The sequence below is a fragment of the Danio rerio genome, chromosome 20 (assembly GCF_052040795.2).
Source record: "Danio rerio strain M-AB ecotype USA chromosome 20, GRCz13ab, whole genome shotgun sequence".
In the NCBI taxonomy this organism is placed as follows: domain Eukaryota; kingdom Metazoa; phylum Chordata; class Actinopteri; order Cypriniformes; family Danionidae; genus Danio; species Danio rerio.
The window spans coordinates 48,145,189-48,162,500 of NC_141040.1; the positions used below are offsets into that span (position 1 = coordinate 48,145,189).

At 34.3% G+C, this 17,312-nt stretch overlaps 1 protein-coding gene and 2 long non-coding RNA genes across 4 annotated transcripts in view; 2 read left to right on the top strand and 1 right to left on the bottom strand.

Moving 5' to 3' along the window:
* clic5b (CLIC family member 5b) overlaps window positions 1-9,278 on the top strand; it is a 39,160-nt gene extending 29,882 nt beyond the window's left edge. The window contains 4 exon segments of one of the 2 annotated variants that reach the window (NM_212897.1): window positions 1,150-1,275; window positions 2,153-2,259; window positions 4,919-5,100; window positions 8,764-9,181. In NM_212897.1, coding sequence (NP_998062.1) covers window positions 1,150-1,275; window positions 2,153-2,259; window positions 4,919-5,100; window positions 8,764-8,928 — 580 coding nt within the window. In that variant the 3' untranslated portion in view covers window positions 8,929-9,181. 2 annotated transcript variants of the gene reach the window in all.
* LOC147839453 (uncharacterized) lies at window positions 1,148-16,336 on the bottom strand. The gene is made up of 2 exons (XR_015519135.1): window positions 16,221-16,336; window positions 1,148-5,183 (listed from the first exon to the last, which is right to left on the bottom strand). It is a non-coding gene; the product is annotated as an uncharacterized LOC147839453 (long non-coding RNA).
* A 6-nt stretch (window positions 16,337-16,342) lies between these two features.
* LOC147832325 (uncharacterized) overlaps window positions 16,343-17,312 on the top strand; it is an 18,180-nt gene continuing 17,210 nt past the window's right edge. Inside the window, exon 1 of the long non-coding RNA XR_015519159.1 lies at window positions 16,343-16,428. This is a non-coding gene — a long non-coding RNA (uncharacterized LOC147832325). The remainder of the gene's footprint in view (window positions 16,429-17,312) is intronic.

Below are 17,312 nucleotides of genomic sequence, written 5' to 3' on the forward strand. Positions count from 1 at the left end.
GTTTGGTAGATGTTTTTTTTCTTTTTTCTTTTGTTTTGTTCCAGAGGTGTGCAAACTCAGTTCTGGAGGGCTGGAATCCTGGGGCCTGTTTCAGTAAGGAGGTTCAACCAACTCTGAGTTTGAACTTGAACTCTGATTTACAGAGAAATTAAAAACTCAGAGTTTTTGGTTTCATAATAGGTGATCTGAGTTAGGTCAATCAACTTTGAGCAGACCAACTCAGAGTTAAGCACGCACACTGAGACTATAAAAAGGCATTAACAATGGAGTGCAGATATTACGAGTGACTATGGCAACATCTTAAAAAAGAGATCAGCATTTTTTTCTCCAGCTGAACTTGATGTGCTCATACAAAGTTACAGCAAATATGACCATATCTTTAAAAAAGCAACACCACTGCATCAGTGAAACAGAGACAGTAAGCGTGGGAAAACAGTTGCTCAAGTTAATGCGTAATTTTACATTTAAAGTATCTAAATATTCAAGTATAATAAAATAAGTAATGTTATGTGTGACATTTATTACATTTTTACACGTGTTCCCACTTACACGTTGATTAGTTTTAATAGATGTAAAAGTGCACTTGTGTGTCTGCCTCTATTATTGATCAAGTGATAGAGGTTAATATGACATTTACAATGAAAGGAGAACTAAATAATAGTTTTTAGAAATAATAATAATTCCATTAATCTAGTTGGTAGATTATACTTTTTATATGTTGTATTTAATATTTTTCTATAACATAAATTTGGCCTACTAATTTTGGACCATTATCATAACTTATTTTGCTAGATTAGCTCCAGATTTGGCTTCAGTACTGACTAAACTAATGTATATGCACAAATATAATATTGTAAAGCTTCCTTTAGAAAATATTAATTTAAAATGAGAGATTTGTGAGGGGTGAGCATGTATGTAGTATATTGCAAAGTAACATCAGCAAATTATGTCCTGGAATGCATAATGCAGTGTTTTATATTTTTGAAAATCTCTGCAAATGAAAAAAAAAAAAAAAAAAAAAAAAAGTTTAGCACATCATTAATGACATACCTTTCTCTAATCAACCATCTCTAGTTTTCTTTGCAGTGCAAAAGGCAGCTCGAGTAATAAAATTAAGTAGTTCATTAAATGTGTTTATTTTTTTCGCAGGAAACCAGCTGATTTGCACAATTTGGCTCCAGGCACTCATCCTCCTTTCCTGACCTTCAACGGTGAGGTGAAGACAGACGTTAACAAGATTGAGGAGTTCCTGGAGGAGGTTTTGGCACCACCAAAGTAAGCTCATTTTTACAAATACACTCAAGACGAATCGTGACTGCATAGAAACTCGAAACCTGCGGTTCTCGACTGGTTTTTGCTGCAGGATCCAGATTTGAACAGCACGGTCAAACACAAGACCAAAATTTAGACCTAAATGTAGAGATGTATGTATTGTAAATGCATGGAAACAATTTCCGATCGATTTCCATTTGGATTACGCAAAAAAATAACGTGAGAAAATAACAAATATACGTAATGTGATGCATGCTTTAGTCATAAACCGCAGAAAGAGGTAGGACTAATACTCTTAATAAAACCATGGGCATTTGCATCACGTGATTTTATTTATAGAGTAAAACAGAAATATTTATTCTAATTTATGTATTGAAGATATGTTCAATATGATATGATATTGAACCAAATGATAAACCAAATGAGTGGAAATGTTATATTCATTTCAAATAATTAAATTAAATTAATTTGTGAGCATTTTAATATTAACAAGAAAAGTCCATTTTAATTTATTAAAATTTTTAATTATCATATGCAGTTAGCTTTTTTCTTTAGGAACAGGCCTGTGACTGATTTGTGTGTCACAACCCACCAGTTAAAAACTGCAAATCTAGACTGTATATTGAAGAACTGCAGATCTAGACTGTATATTGAAGAACTGCAAATCTAGACTGTATATTGAAGAACTGCAGATCTAGACTGTATATTGAAGAACTGCAGATCTAGACTGTATATTGAAGAACTGCAGATCTAGACTGTATATTGAAGAACTGCAGATCTAGACTGTATATTGTATTAAACCTCACATTAAACCACTGTGAGGTTGAACTGTAAAGAATCCTGACACATGTTTTTCTGTGTACCTTTCCTTGTGTCCAAGGTACCCCAAACTTGCAGCCAGGCACAGGGAGTCAAACGCAGCAGGGAATGACATATTTGCAAAGTTCTCGGCTTTCATAAAAAACACGAAGCCAGATGCGAATGAAGGTATGCATGTCAAACTGGATCGAACTGATCGAATGAAGGAATGAGTAGATAGATGCACTCAAAAATGATTTCTGCTGCTTGCAAATGAGCTGAAACAACAAAATTGATGATATGATTTTTAATCCACTTAAACTTAATTTAAAGCCTAAGTTTTAACCTAATCTATTTGTGTTGGGACAAAATGAAGGAATTTTGTGAAACCCAGCAGTGTACACTGTAAAATAGCTGGGTTCCAAACAATCGATTTGTGTTGGGACAACAAGAAGGGACTAAGTTAACTTAATAGTTTTGCAAGTTTAAGAGGATTTAAATATAACTTTGATCTTTTGGAGCATACTGAACCAAAAATATATACACAGCCCACCCAAGAATTGTGTTATTTCAGCTCAATAAGTAGTTTGATCAAACAGCAGATGTCGTCTTTTGAGTGAACAGTGTAATTTTTTGGTGTCAGTAAGCTCCAAAAGGTCAAAGTTATATTTAGTGTTGTACATTTCCTACATACAGCATATTAGCATTTATGTTTTAGTTTACCATATTACCAGAGTATATACAGGAATTAGAGAGTGAAATCCAATACATTTTAAGACGTTTAAAGACTCTTTCCATACATTTTAACACTTTATAATGACTTAAGGTTTCAAACGGAAACACTGACGAGATTTTAACTTACAGTATATTTACTAATTATTAAATTAAGAAACAAATTTAAAACTTAAACATTCTGCATATACTGAATTAAAATCTATTAAATCTAGCTAATTATGCTGGTTGGCGCCTATAAAACACATAGACTTTACTTGGGTGGGCCGCCCAGGTATATTAACAGCCCTAAACATCCGCGATTGATTAAGAAGTGGAAAATATTCTCTCGTTTACCTGTTTCATTCTGTGCCCGCAAAACCGGTCAACAATTGTGCAGACAGTTTTACGTGCTCTTCACACCCAGAGACTCACATTTTTGGGACTTACCAAATTCGTCCGGCCCAGGTTTCTAAATCTCCAAAATTTCCAGAATTTACCTTTTGCTTTCTAAAGCTCGTTGCGTTACTTTTTTATGAAAGACTACTTTCTGCCAGTTTTACAGCTGAACGTACATGCACAGCCGAGATAACGGGAGAAAAAGGTAAATAATAGATTAATTAATCTAAATCAAAAAAAAACTTTACTAAATACTCAGAGAGGACGGAATGACTGGTCAACACTGGCTGCAAAATATATGTACACCATTAGTAATGGTTAATCAACGCATTTGCCTTTTTAAAAAAAAAATAATCTACCCGTTTTAATATTGCAATTATGATGTTTGTCGCATAAAGTAAACTTTTTATGTGATGTGGGTAAATGCCGTGTTTCAATCCGGCTACCATTGCAAATATATTTCAAACCTGTGGGAAGCACTGGACGATATTAAAATACAGTTTTGTTGGTGCAGTTTTTTAACAATAAGGAATGAAACCTGACAGAGACATTAAAAGAATAATTACAAGTAATAAAATAAATAAACAAATACAAGTAATCTTTAATACAAAATGTGACTTAATAATACATTTAATATTTTCCAAAAACAATTTATTTATTGTTTAATAAATTCATGTTTAGAAATATTTAATTATAAAAACAATTATGTCAACACCTTTAAATATTGATTTATTTATACAGTATTCAGTAATAATGTCTAATATTGAGTGCATCCAATATTAGTTTAATTAATATTTCATAATAAGGATATTAAACAAAATTCATATAAATCACCAAAGTATATCACAAATGTTTCCATATATTGTACTTACACCATAGTAGGGCTGGGTGATATGGCAAAAATGCAATCATGAAAATGATCTTCTATACTGATAGATAATGATATACAGTTGAAGTGAGAATTATTAGCCCCCCTTTGAATTTTTTTCCTTTTTTAAATATTTACCAAATGATTTTTAACAGAGCAAGGAAATTTTCACAGTATGTCTGATAATATTTTTTCGTCTGGAGAAAGTCTTATTTGTTTTATTTTGGCTAGAATGAAGGCAGTTTAAAAAATTTTAAACACTATTTTTAAGGTCAAAATTATTAGACTAAAATTATTGACTTTAACTGTAAATTTCGATATCAGTTGTTAATGCTTTCAGATTTAAGAGTACTCCAACAACAACTGAAGCCACAAGAATTAGAGGGCTTATTAAATGGCATAACATATTTTCCCCCAATTATATTTCAGTGGCCTCTAAAATCGACACACTTTTCGATTCACATGGTTGTACATTTCTGCTGAGTGACTGGCTCTTAGATCATTAGAGTAAAAAGTGCATTGCTTATCATTGTTATTGACATACATTTTATGGCATATAACATCGTTTATCGGCACAAACGTTTATCATTTAACTTTTAAATAACGTTGATTTTGCTTGTTTTGGGAATGCTCATTTGTTCTTCATTTGTTTATTTTGTTATACAGTCATTCACTTATTTAGTGTTTATTGATTTCATTTTTAAATTGTGTGATATCACAATATAATATTTGATATTGTGTAATGTTTAATATATGATGTAGATTTTTCCCTAAAATTAACAAATAAATTAATCAAGTGACAAATTCACATACTCTACACCACATACTCTACACCAGTTATTAAAAAGCCATGTGATGATGTTTTGTTAGCTCTGGAAAAGGGTTTGACAAAGGCACTCAAGAAGCTGGACGAGTACCTGAACAGTCCTTTGCCTGATGAGGTTGATGCCGACAGCATGGAGGAGGAAAAGGCCTCCAACCGCAGGTTCCTGGACGGGAACGATCTGACTCTGGCAGACTGTAACCTGCTGCCAAAACTCCACATTGTGAAGGTGAGCTGAAGCACTGAGGGGGAACCTGTCATTAGTTTTGGCCAGTGTAGTGGCTCGAGGGTTACCATGAAGATCTACAATACCTGGAGAGAGAGAGAGATCTGTTAGCATTCCCATTTATCTCAATGGCAGGTTTAATTCTGCTCTCATGTTAGACAGTCAATGGTGGAAGATGCTTTTGCTGCCAGCCGGTTTAGTTTAGACATTAATTAGATTAGATTAGATTCAACTTTATTGTCATTACACATGTACAAGTACAATGCAACGAAATGCAGTTTAGGTCTAACCAGCAGTGCAATAGCAGCAAGTGCAGGATACAGGAATAAGTTATAAAGTGCAGTTATAGAAAAACTATGGTGATATTTACAGATGGATGTACTATGAACATTATATACAGGTTGAATAAGCTATGAGCAGATTTACAATATATGAATATATGTGCAGGTTGCTATTAATAATCAGTAGTGTGCAGATAGATAAACATGATTACAAGTGAATATGTTACAATATATGAATATATGTACAGGGATAGATAAACATGATTACAAGTGTATATGTAACAATATATGAATATATGTACAGGTTGCTATTAATAATCAGTAGTATGCAGATAAATAAGCATGATGACAAGTGTATATTTATAGTGGGTGTGTACAAAATTACAAATGTCCATATGCAGTGGGTATGTACAGTTCAATAAGTAAACAGTTCAATGTGGTGCAGTAAATGTGCAAATTTTTAAATGTGCAAATGTTAAACAGTGCAGTTATTGCGAGGAGTTTAAGTTAGAGGAGAGTGGGGGGTGTATTGGGGGGCAAAAGAGTCAGTGGGGGGCAAAAGAGTCAGTGTGGGGCAGAGTTCAGGAGGGAGACAGCTTAGAGAAATGGTGTTAAACCCAATATACAAATTAAAAATGTTTAGTTAAATAAATAGTTCACCCTAATATGAACATTTCCTCACCCTCCAAGTAGATTTCTGTATTTTGTTGAACCCAAAAGAAGATATTATGAAAAATGTTGGGGGAAAAAAACGTCATTTATAGCATGAATACAAAGTCAATAGCTGTTTTTTCCAACGTTCTTATGAATATCTTATTTTGCGTTCAGCATAAGGGAGAAACTCATGTTTGGAACAAGTGGAGGATGAGTAAATGAATGCAGAATTTTCTTTTTTTGGTGAACTAAGCCTTTAAAAGCTTTCAAGGCTTTGCTTAATGAAGCTTCAAAACCTTTAAAGTCTGCAAGAACCTGAAGTTGCTAAAACATTTATTTCAGTATGTTGATGTACTTCCAACTAGTGCTAATGATAATAATGATATATATAGTTCGATATCAGCTAATGCTTCCAGATTTAAAAGAGTATCCCAACAATGACTGAAGCCACAAATGAGAGGGTGAATTAAACAGCTTATCCTATTTTTGTTGGTCGATAATGTTTGACGGCTGAAAATTTGATGCATCTCTAATATCAACACACTTCTAGATTCTCATTGTTGTACATTCCTGTTGTGGGATTGGCTCTTAGATCAAAATAGAGTAAAAAGTCTAGAACTTATCATTGTTATTGATATCAATTTTATTGCAATTCGATATAATATGGTTTAGTGGCCCCGCACTACTTCCAACTGAAATAGAATATTGAGTAAGGGCCTTGGCTTTCTTTTTGCACATTATTATCTCATAGCAAACTAATAGTAAGCGTGGTTAAGAATATTGTGGTTGAAGCGTCAAACTGAAGCAAGTGGAAGCAAGTGGTCAGATTTTGATTGAAGATTACCAAAACATTTTTTTTTTTCAGAGGATTAACATGCATGGACTAATTGTTCACCTTAATCTCAAAAAAAAAAAAAAAAAAAAACACTGTGAATTTTGGTTTCATGTAGACTTTGAAGACATTCCATGACCTATTAAAAGACATCTGCAACAGCATTGCATTTAATTCAATGCTTTTTTTAAACTAATACAGTTTGAATGTACAGCTTCTAAAATGAGTGCTCAGAAATTGTTATAATATGCTTAATTAGCCTCACTATATCTTAATCGTGCTGATTAATACAGTACATTTAAAAAACATTTTTCTATAAACAGACTTAGATGAACAGAAAAATGTATTCATTTCAAATACAACTATGTATTAAAATTATTATTGTTTTTACCAGGCATAGAACAGTATAAGATTTTGACTGTATGATAATCTTGAATAAAAATATCAAGGTTTGAGGGTATTGTGATTACTGCTCAAAAATATATTCTTTGTAAATGTCTGGGTAAAAAAACTACAACTTTTTCCCTTTGAACACAATATATTTTATTTTAAGAAACATTTAAGATATTTTGGAGCAGTAAACATGTCAGGCTAAATAATGAAAATAAATCATTGCCTTCTGCTGTCTTCATTAGTTTTAAAAACACAGATTTTTTTTTTTACAATTTAAAGCAGCATTTTTGGAGATCTTTTCTGCTGGAGAAACTGTTGTCCTAAAAAAAAAAAAAAAACATAAATAGAAAAATCTTACTTAGAATGTACTGTAGTAGGGCTGAGCGATATGGCAAAAATGCACTCTCGATAATTATTTTCCATATTGATTGATAATAATATATATTTCGATATAAGTTGTTAATACTGTAAGATTTAAAAAGAGTACCCCAACAATGACTGAGGCCACAAAAATTAGAGGGTTCATTAAATGGCGAAAATTTAATGTGGTGGCCGAAAAGACATACATTTTATCGCTATTCAATATAATATTGTTTATCGGCCCAGCCCTATACCGTAGAAATGGTATAGCTGAAGATTTTGGTGGTTTTAAAATCTTGACTTGATGCTTCCTTGATGGATAATGCACTAAAAAAGCAACTAAATCTTACTGATCTTAATTTATTATTTGAAGCACATTTAGCTTGCATTTCATTTTAAGTTTATTTACAAACTAACTTTCAGATCACGTGCTCATGATTGACCACGGCTGGTCCCACCTTAACTATTATATGATTTACCAATCAGACAAATCCAAATGCACATCAATAACCACATTTTCCTATCTTATCCAACCCATTCACCCCTACTCCTACCCCTCGTTCCTAGATTAATGCAGGACAGAGCAGCACGGTGGCTCAGTGGTTAGCACTGTCACGTCACAGCAAGAAGGTCACTGGTTTGAGTCCTGGCTGGGCCAGATGGCATTTCTGTATGGGGTTTACATGTTTACCCTGTACTCGTGTGGGTTTCCCCTGGCTGTTCCGGTTTCCTCCCATAGTCTAAAGACATGCACTATAAGTAAAATGAATAAACTAAATTGGCCACAGTATATGAGTGTTTTAGTACTGGGCGTTCACCTCATAGCCATATGCTGGTGTAGTTGTCAGTTCATTCCACTGTGGCAATCCCTAATAATCAAGAAATATGCCGAGCGAACAAATTCAGGGGAGCTCTTGAGACCTACCTGAGCTCAGACTCCTCTCTCTCCTGATGAAACGAGAGGGAACCCCGGGCTCTAGGATCTCTTGAGCTCAGAGCTCTCTACCGGTACAGCATGCCAAACACGCATTATTATCAACCATCAGCTAAGTGTGAACTCTTGAAAGAGAATTAATCTCAGTCTTTTATAATTATTTAATTATATTTATAGTCATTAATCAATTGTCATCCATTTTTTTCCTGAAGGTCGTTGCCAAGAAATACCGGAACTTTGACATTCCCAGTGACCTGACCGGCGTGTGGCGTTATCTGAACAGTGCGTATGCACAAGAAGAGTTCACCAACACCTGTGCTGCAGACAACGAGATTGAATCTGCATATCTGGATGTGGCCAAGAGGCTAACCAAGTAAACAGATCAACAAATCTGACATTTGGGGGGCTGGGGAGATGATGTTTTCCATGTAATTCAAAATTATTAATCTAAAACTACAAGCAATATGTATTTTCATTCATCAAGAGCCCTTACAATATCACGTAAGGACTGGTGCTTTGATATAATTCTGAAACACTTCATTTGTGGACTCAAATGGGAATGCAAAATATCACCCAACATATATTTATCTGTTGCTCATATAAAAGCGATTGTTGTGTCTCCATTTAAAGGGACTAGTTGTCCATGTTTTACTCTGTTTCTGAATTCTTGTACTGGTTCTTGAGACATGGGACAAAATTACAAACTTCAGAATTAAATATTTACACCACTAGAATATTTATTTACTAGAACAATTTGTTTGATTCAAACCATACAACAATGCGATTCAGTTGTAAATCTTCATACATATTAAACTGTGTCTGAAATTTAGATATGTTCTTCAGAATGACATTTTGATACTACTGTATAATACAGATGCTCCGATCGATTGGCGAGAGATCGGTATCGGCCGATAATCACATTTCATGACTTGATCAGTACTCGCCAATCTGCCCGATCTCATGAGCTGATAATTGTTTGTTTAAAAGCAGAGGACATATAAGAACTGAAATCTTTTTATATATCAAAACTGAAAGTTCTGTGTTTTCAGCAATATTGCAAGTTCATGAAAACCTGGCTGGAAAAATTAGGGAAATAAAAAAAAATGTTTTTAACTTGAATATTTAATATTATAACTTATCATAATATGCTCTTTGCAAAAAACAGTTAGTTCATTGACCCATACTTTTTTAGTAAAGAAGTAATGGATTTATAGGCTTGCAATTTAACTTCTTATCCATCAAATATGCGCTCCAAACTTCATTGGGACATGTTGAATTCTTTTTTCATCATTTGCAATGTTTCTAAATTGCTTTATTGGTCTTTCTTCTTACCAATTCTTTTAATCAGTTTTATCTATTATTCTCTGTAAAGCTACTTCTGACTATGACATGTCCACACTAAATGATTATAAGAGACGTGTTTAAGAGATTATATTAAGCGGCATCCTTCATTTATTTAGGTAAGGCAAGATCTTGTCATACTTAAAGGTAAAATGTGCTTTATGCATTATAAAGCTTAAAGCATCAGAATCGGTACTTAGTATTGGCTGAACAAGGAATTGGTACTTGGTATTGGCTGCAAAAATCCTGATTAGAGCATCCCTACTGTATATTACTGTTTAAAAAGCGGTAAGATATTGTAATGCTAGTGATACTGAGTAAAAATAAAACTAATATACACTGCACTGCTGGGTTCCACATAATCTCTTCCTGTTGTCCCAACTCAAATCGATTAAGTTAACTTTCAACAAGTTTTAAGTTCAAATTCACACACATTTTTATCACTGCATGATCTCAAAATCACATGACTTTTTAAATGAGCATACTGGAATTGGTTTAGTAAAAGTGTTTCCATCATAGTTTATGCACATCTTTTCTTATCGAATAAACAGTTTATCCTGCTCAGTTATGCGCATTTGTTTTTTTAATGCGCATACATTTTGAAAGTGTGCATCTTTGCGTTTCCATCAACCGTTTTTTATGCGCACTTCCAAAATGCGCATAAAAATAGGTGGATGGAAACAAAGTTTTGCTCATTAAAGCCAGGTAACCAGAATACTATTTGGGACTCTTTAAAATAATAAAAAGTACAAAATAAAAGCATTTATTTGCAACAGAAACATTTTCGCCACAAACACATTGTCGAATGGTAGTGTATTTAATTTAAATGTTTTAATCCGGTCTTGTCCCAGGACTCAAGAATTGGAATTATTACATAACCCAATACTTATGGTTCAAGCATTTCAAATCGTTAAGAAACATTCATTTTTGCATCTCTATTGAATTTACATTATCCTTCAACATTGTTTTCTGTAATGTTTCTAGTATTATTTGTGTATCATGGATGGATGGATTCAGATGTGAGCAGCAGAAACAACCAATCATAAATAATTCCTGTATTTCATTTTTTTCTAAGGGTGCACCAATTTGTTTTTTATAACCATTTAAAAAGCAGCTAATTTAATAGATGCCTTCTCTAGAAAAAAAAATGCAGTGTGGCAAATGCAAGTAAATGCCATTCATTTCTACAGTAATAAGCTGCTCCTTTATAACACTTCAAACTGTTTTTACAAACGGTTTATGCAAGATTCTCAATCCTTCATTGTCTTGTAAATTACAAGATGTTCAGCCTTTCCTGTTATTCCTCACTACTCATATCATTTTGTCTTCTCATTTCTTTTCTGGCTTATCTCAAAGAGTCTAACATCAGTCAGCACTGGATCTATCATACTTAAATATTTATTCACAACGCCGTTTATGGGAAATTAACGAGCTGAGGTGGAGAGGAGATTCACGACACACAGCGGCCCACCGAAACAGAGAATCTGATCGGGCGTTCATCCAGGTCTCCTCCCCTCCACTTAGCGCCGCTGGAATATCATAGGGCCCGTGATAGGTCCTTGTGGAGCTCCTGCTCTTGTGTGGTTTGGACAAGCGTTTGATATGAAATGAGAGTGTGGCGCCAGAGAGGCCTATTCCGAGTGAAGCTCTATGAATAAAATAATATTTTCACAGTTTGACTTGCATTATTTCTTTTTCCCCACACACGTTTTTTTCGCTAATTGATACTGTTTTATGGAGCCGTTTCTAAGGAAATGGATATTTATTGTAATTGAATGATGAGTGCTAATTGTGCGGTTGAGTTTCTGGATCATTCCGAGTGCATTTGATATGAATGTCACTGTCTAGATCTGTTTTTAAAGATAAATAGGTATGTTTATATATGAACAAAAAGGTATATATATATTTTCCTAACGTGGCGAAAAGGCTATTACATTAGCTGATGGTATGTCACAGACATCTAAACTGGGTTTCACTGTCCATTAAATGCAAAGAAACAGACTTTGATCTGGTCGTTTCATCCTTGGGCAAAGATGAGTGATGTCTGCTAACAGATTTAAACATGAGCTTTCAGGCCATGGATCAAAGCTCCCCCTTTGCTTCCACTCTCTCATTATGGCCAAAAGCCATCCAAGCCTGTCTCTATTTTTCCTTAAAAAGAGCCTCAAAAGTCTCCGAAGACCTGTGCCCGTCAGATTTACAATAGGGAACGGGACTATTTACCCGAAGTAGGAGCCATCCAGAAATAACAGTGCAGAAAAATAAATGGAGCCTGCTATATTTTTCCACACAAGTAAGAAAATATGCTATAGGTCTTGTGCCTCGCTGGTTGGTAATTAGTTCTTAAACATTCTCTGCCTTGGATCCGTGCGTCCACATTCAGCGTTTCTGATAATATACAATGCGGCATTAATGTCAAACATGTCTCACTCTGGTCCAGGACTGTAACTCTAATCTGTTTGTACAGACTCAAATGATTCACAGGTCCTCAAGGAGGAGACCCTGCAGAGACAGTGGCTCACTGTCTCCAGTCCATGTTCAAATCTGTGAACATTTCGTTTTTAAATAAAGCAATAATTTGTCTTTAAGTAGTCTATACTGAGTATTTTTTCTCAAATTTTCTTGTTGCGATTAGTTGCTGATGCTTTGATCTCGATATACGGTATCATCGCGATTGACTTAAGCTGCAAAAAAAAAAAAAAGTTGGACAATTATAACCAAAAAATCTGTAGTTTTTGGCTTTATTGTATATATATGTTCAGAGTAAACATTTTTCAAACTGCAAAAGGATGATAAATTAAAGCAGGTAATACTTACAATTAGGTGTCATTACTAAATGTTAATTGATGCATTGTAATGTAAATGTAATGTAATGTGTATTTATATAGCGCATTTATTGTGTATGGCCATACACCCAAAGCGCTTCACAATCATGAGGGGGGGTCTCTCCACACCACCACCAGTGTGCAGCATCCACTTGGATGATGCGACGGCAGCCACAGGACAACGGCGCCAGTGCGCTCACCACACACCAGCTATAGGTGGAGTGGAGAGACAGTGATAGAGCCAATTCGGTGGAAGGGGATGATTGGGGGGCCATGATCGTAAGGGCCGATAGAGGGACTTTGGCCAGGACACCGGGGTTACACCCCTGCTCTTTCACGAGAAGTGCCATGGGATTTTTAATGACCGCAGAGAGTCAGGACCTCGGTTTAACGTCTCATCCGAAAGACGGCGCCCACTGACAGTATAGTGTCCCCTTCACTTTTACTGGGGCATTAGGACTCACACAGACCACGGGTTGAGCGCCCCCTGCTGGCCTCACTAACACCACTTCCAACAGCAACCTAGTGTTCCCTAGTGGTCTCCCATCCAGGTACTAACCAGGCTCAGCCCTGGTTAGCTCCAGTGAGTAACCGGTCTTGGGCTGCAGGGTGATATGGCTGTGGATGTGCATGTGCATTAAAATCATCAGTGAGAAATTGTCATATTATAGTTATTTGTTAGATTTAATGGTCACACTTTACAATAAGGTTAATTAGTTAATGTTAATTAATGCATTTACTAAGATGAACAAACAATGAACACTACATTTACTGCTGTATTTGTTTATGTTAGTTAATGTTAGTTAATAAAAATACAGTTGTTCATTGTTAGTTCATGTTAACTCATGGTGCATTAACTAATGTTAACATGCATGGACTTGGATGTTAATAATGCATTAGTAAATGTTCAATTATGATTAATAAATGCTGTACATGTGTTGTTCATGATTAGTTCATGTTAGTAAATGCATTAACTAATTAACCTTATTGTAAAGTGTTACCGATTAATTTAAAGAAAATGCATCATTAGGCATTAACTAATAAATTAAATAGGGATGCAACAATTAACCGATTTCACGATCAACCGCAATTGAATTTATCACCGTTATTTAATTGTAAAGGCTTCTCAATACTGCGTTTTTGCACCGAACAAAACTGCTCCAACTAAACAAAGTTATGCCAACTGTGCGCTAGTTTAAAGTTCTGAGCTTGTACACAATACGCACACACACTGGATTAAAGACTGATTTTAAGTATGGCTGAGGCTATTAACTAAGAGCCGTTCACATATCCTATCTTTTGCGCGTACAAGTTCGTTATTTCCAATGAAAGTACACGGCTTGGGCGCATATTGGCAATGGCGCCACCCCAAATCACTTGACAAGAACTGGACCAATCAGCGTCATACTTTGTATGGAATATACACAATTTTACCCCAAAGAGAAAACAAACTTCAAGACACCAAACAGTTATGTATTATAGTTGATCAAAAGAGCCTTTCAGACAGAGATTCAGCAGCCCTTGACTACATTCGTTCTCTTTAAAAAGGGAAATATTTAGCTAATATGTAGTTTAGATTTATTAGACATATTTTATTCTTATTTTTATTAATTAATTAATTAATTAATTCTTTTGTTCTGTCATTTATTGTCGGTGTAAAATTATTACTTATGTTTAAACGCCAAAAACAACACATATATTTAAGTCCAAATAGAAATGGACTATTGTTTGTTTTTAATTATTATTAATAAAATTATTTTTAAAAATATTATTATTATTCTTGTGCTGTATTATTTAGTTAATGAGTAGAAATAAATAACACTTTAAAATATAAGGAGTTTGCATGTGGTTTTCTAAATTAGTAGTGTTTGAAAATTAATAAATAGTAATCGTGATAACTGTGATTATTCGTCAGACTATAATTGTGCAACCAAAGTCTAGAATTGTTGCATCCCTAAAACCGACACAAGCCAAAATTTAAAAATGCTTTTGTAGCTTTTTATTACATCGACTGTTGTTCAATTATCTAACAAATACAGATTTAATCAACAAAAGGCTTATAAATAGTCACATAATTTTCAGTGGGAGATATAAAGGCCTAATTAACATGTGAAATTAAAAAAGCAGGCCCATAGCACTCTACAAATAAATTTTCAGTCACATTTATTGGTAACAAAATTTGTGGCAGTTGCATCATTTTTATCTGCTAGCTCAGGAATTATATCCAAAAATCATTTGTCTTGCAAAATTTGCCTAACCTGCAAATTCATGTCACACTAAGATTTGTGGTAAACAGAAGATTGATATGTCACTGCACACCCTTTAATGCATACACTGCATGAATAACCACACTTTTCCCTCACTGAGAGTTGTGCGAATCCATTCACTTATGTTTTAATCATTAAATGTGCAACATTTTTAAGAGTGCTAAATCCTGTCAGATGTGCAAAATCCCATACTGTTTGTCGACTATAGGCAGAGATGTTGATGCTTCTCCCTCCTGACATTGTGTGAAGTGTGTGACCTGTCATTGATCCAGTGTGTGGTGAGAAGAACAGGGATCTGACAACTTTGAAAATTGTAGTCCGTTGCCATTAGATGAATTAATGGACATTAAATCTGTGCAACTGCAGCATTGTAGTGGATTGCTCAATTTGGGACCTTATAAAAATAGGTAAAATGTAAAAAAATTTATATAGAGCCTTAATGTCGCTTAATGCAAGATCAAATATAGTATACAGTTTCTTTTATAAAATTCCCTAAAAAATTAAGCCTTAAGTGATATTTTTTCTAATTGTTTTTAATGGTTTAAAGGAGAAAAGGCAAATGTAACATTTAGTGCTTTCATGTTCTGGTTTCAACTGCTTGCCAGTTCATAATAATTTAAAAGATCCAGATTTTTATATTGTTCTCGACTTTTATGTTTTATAGAAAAGAAAGCTTAAGTTCAATGTGTTTGGACCAGTGGCGCCCCCAGAAAATTTTCTTTGGGGTGGTCAAGAGGCCGCACTGAATCTTGGGGGGGGGCACACAAAAAAATGTATGAATTGTATGAATTCAGTGTAATGTTAAATATTTGTTTCTGGTAAATGAAATACAGGGCAGTAAAACAGCTACGCCAGTGGCACCAAATAATTTAGTAGCTGCTATGTATTTATTAAAATATTGTTAGTTTACAGAGACCACCCCTTGGGGGCGACCCTGGTTTGGAGATTTTTTGCATGTTAAAAGTTTGTGACTCCAGAAAAAGCAAATATCAATTGTCAAAGTAATAATAAAAACGTAGTAGGATTACAAAGGTAGTTTAAGGGTGTTATACTAGACGTTTTATTAAGACTTTTTTGTATTAAGAAAATCAAATAAAATAAAGCTCGTTTAAAATGGCGCAGAAGAAGAACCGACGTCCAAATGTTATTTCAGCAAGAAGTAAACAATAAAAACGTGTCAATAACAAGTGAGCAACTTATTTTCTAAAAGTTAAATCGCTTAGTGAGTGTACTTACTAGTTCAATTGTCACTTTAGGCAGGCCTATGTGTTTTTCCTCGTGTATATCAACATCACGGCGACCTAACTCACTGACGCACATGTTAAACCAGTTCAACCTCTTCACACTCCATCACAGTAGGTGGCGATATGCACCTTTAAAGTTGGTTCGCAACTCGCCATAAAACCAAGAAGAAGAAGAAGAAGACGCACATGTTCACACACAGGTACACTCGAAAAACATTGTGACTTATTTAACCCAATGGTTAAGTTAAAAATATTTAGAGCTTCGTTCGGGTATTTTTACCATTTATTTGGTGATTTATTAATAACTCAACCAGTTGGGTAAAATGTTTGGTGCTTTGTTGGGTTATTTGAACCTCTTATTGGGTTATTTATTTAATAACTTAACCAGTTGGGTTAAAAACTTAAATTTCAACAGTCAACTGATTTAACTGACACAGAACAGCAGTATTAATATGCGTTCATAATGTTGTTTGCGTTATAAAGTTGATTTCTAATGCAATAATAGTTCTGTTATTTTCATCATGTTTACCTCTCTTCTCTTGTAATATTTATAATATTAATATTTAGGTTAAAGAAAATAAAACTAAATGGTACTCTGAAGGGGACTGTGTTTACAGTGCAGTACAGTTAAAAATAAATGAAATTTGAGGTTTTCAACGCAAAATACACCTTGAATTCTTATAGTCCTTTTATTAGGAAGGTGGATAGGCCTATTGGTTTTACAATCCACATTTAATGCTCACATAGTTCAGGCAAGTTTAAATCCTTAATGTTGGTATGTGCTAGCCAAAGTTAGTAGCTTTAATAAGATATCTGAAATCTGCTACGGTAATTTTTTAGTGCTGGTTTTCTCCTCACATCTGAATTATTTTTATATCACAAGACAGGTTTTTGTCATTATTTTAATCGCCCTTATTTTGCACAACATGTCCAGCAGATGGAGGTATTATAACTTCACGACTTGCTGCTAATTACATTTTGAGCAATGTGTCTGTGGCACAGCCAGACTCAAATCTTAACCTCAACACAACTGTGCTAAAAACAAAGGTTTGACTATGAACCAGATGAAGAAAGTATTAAATTA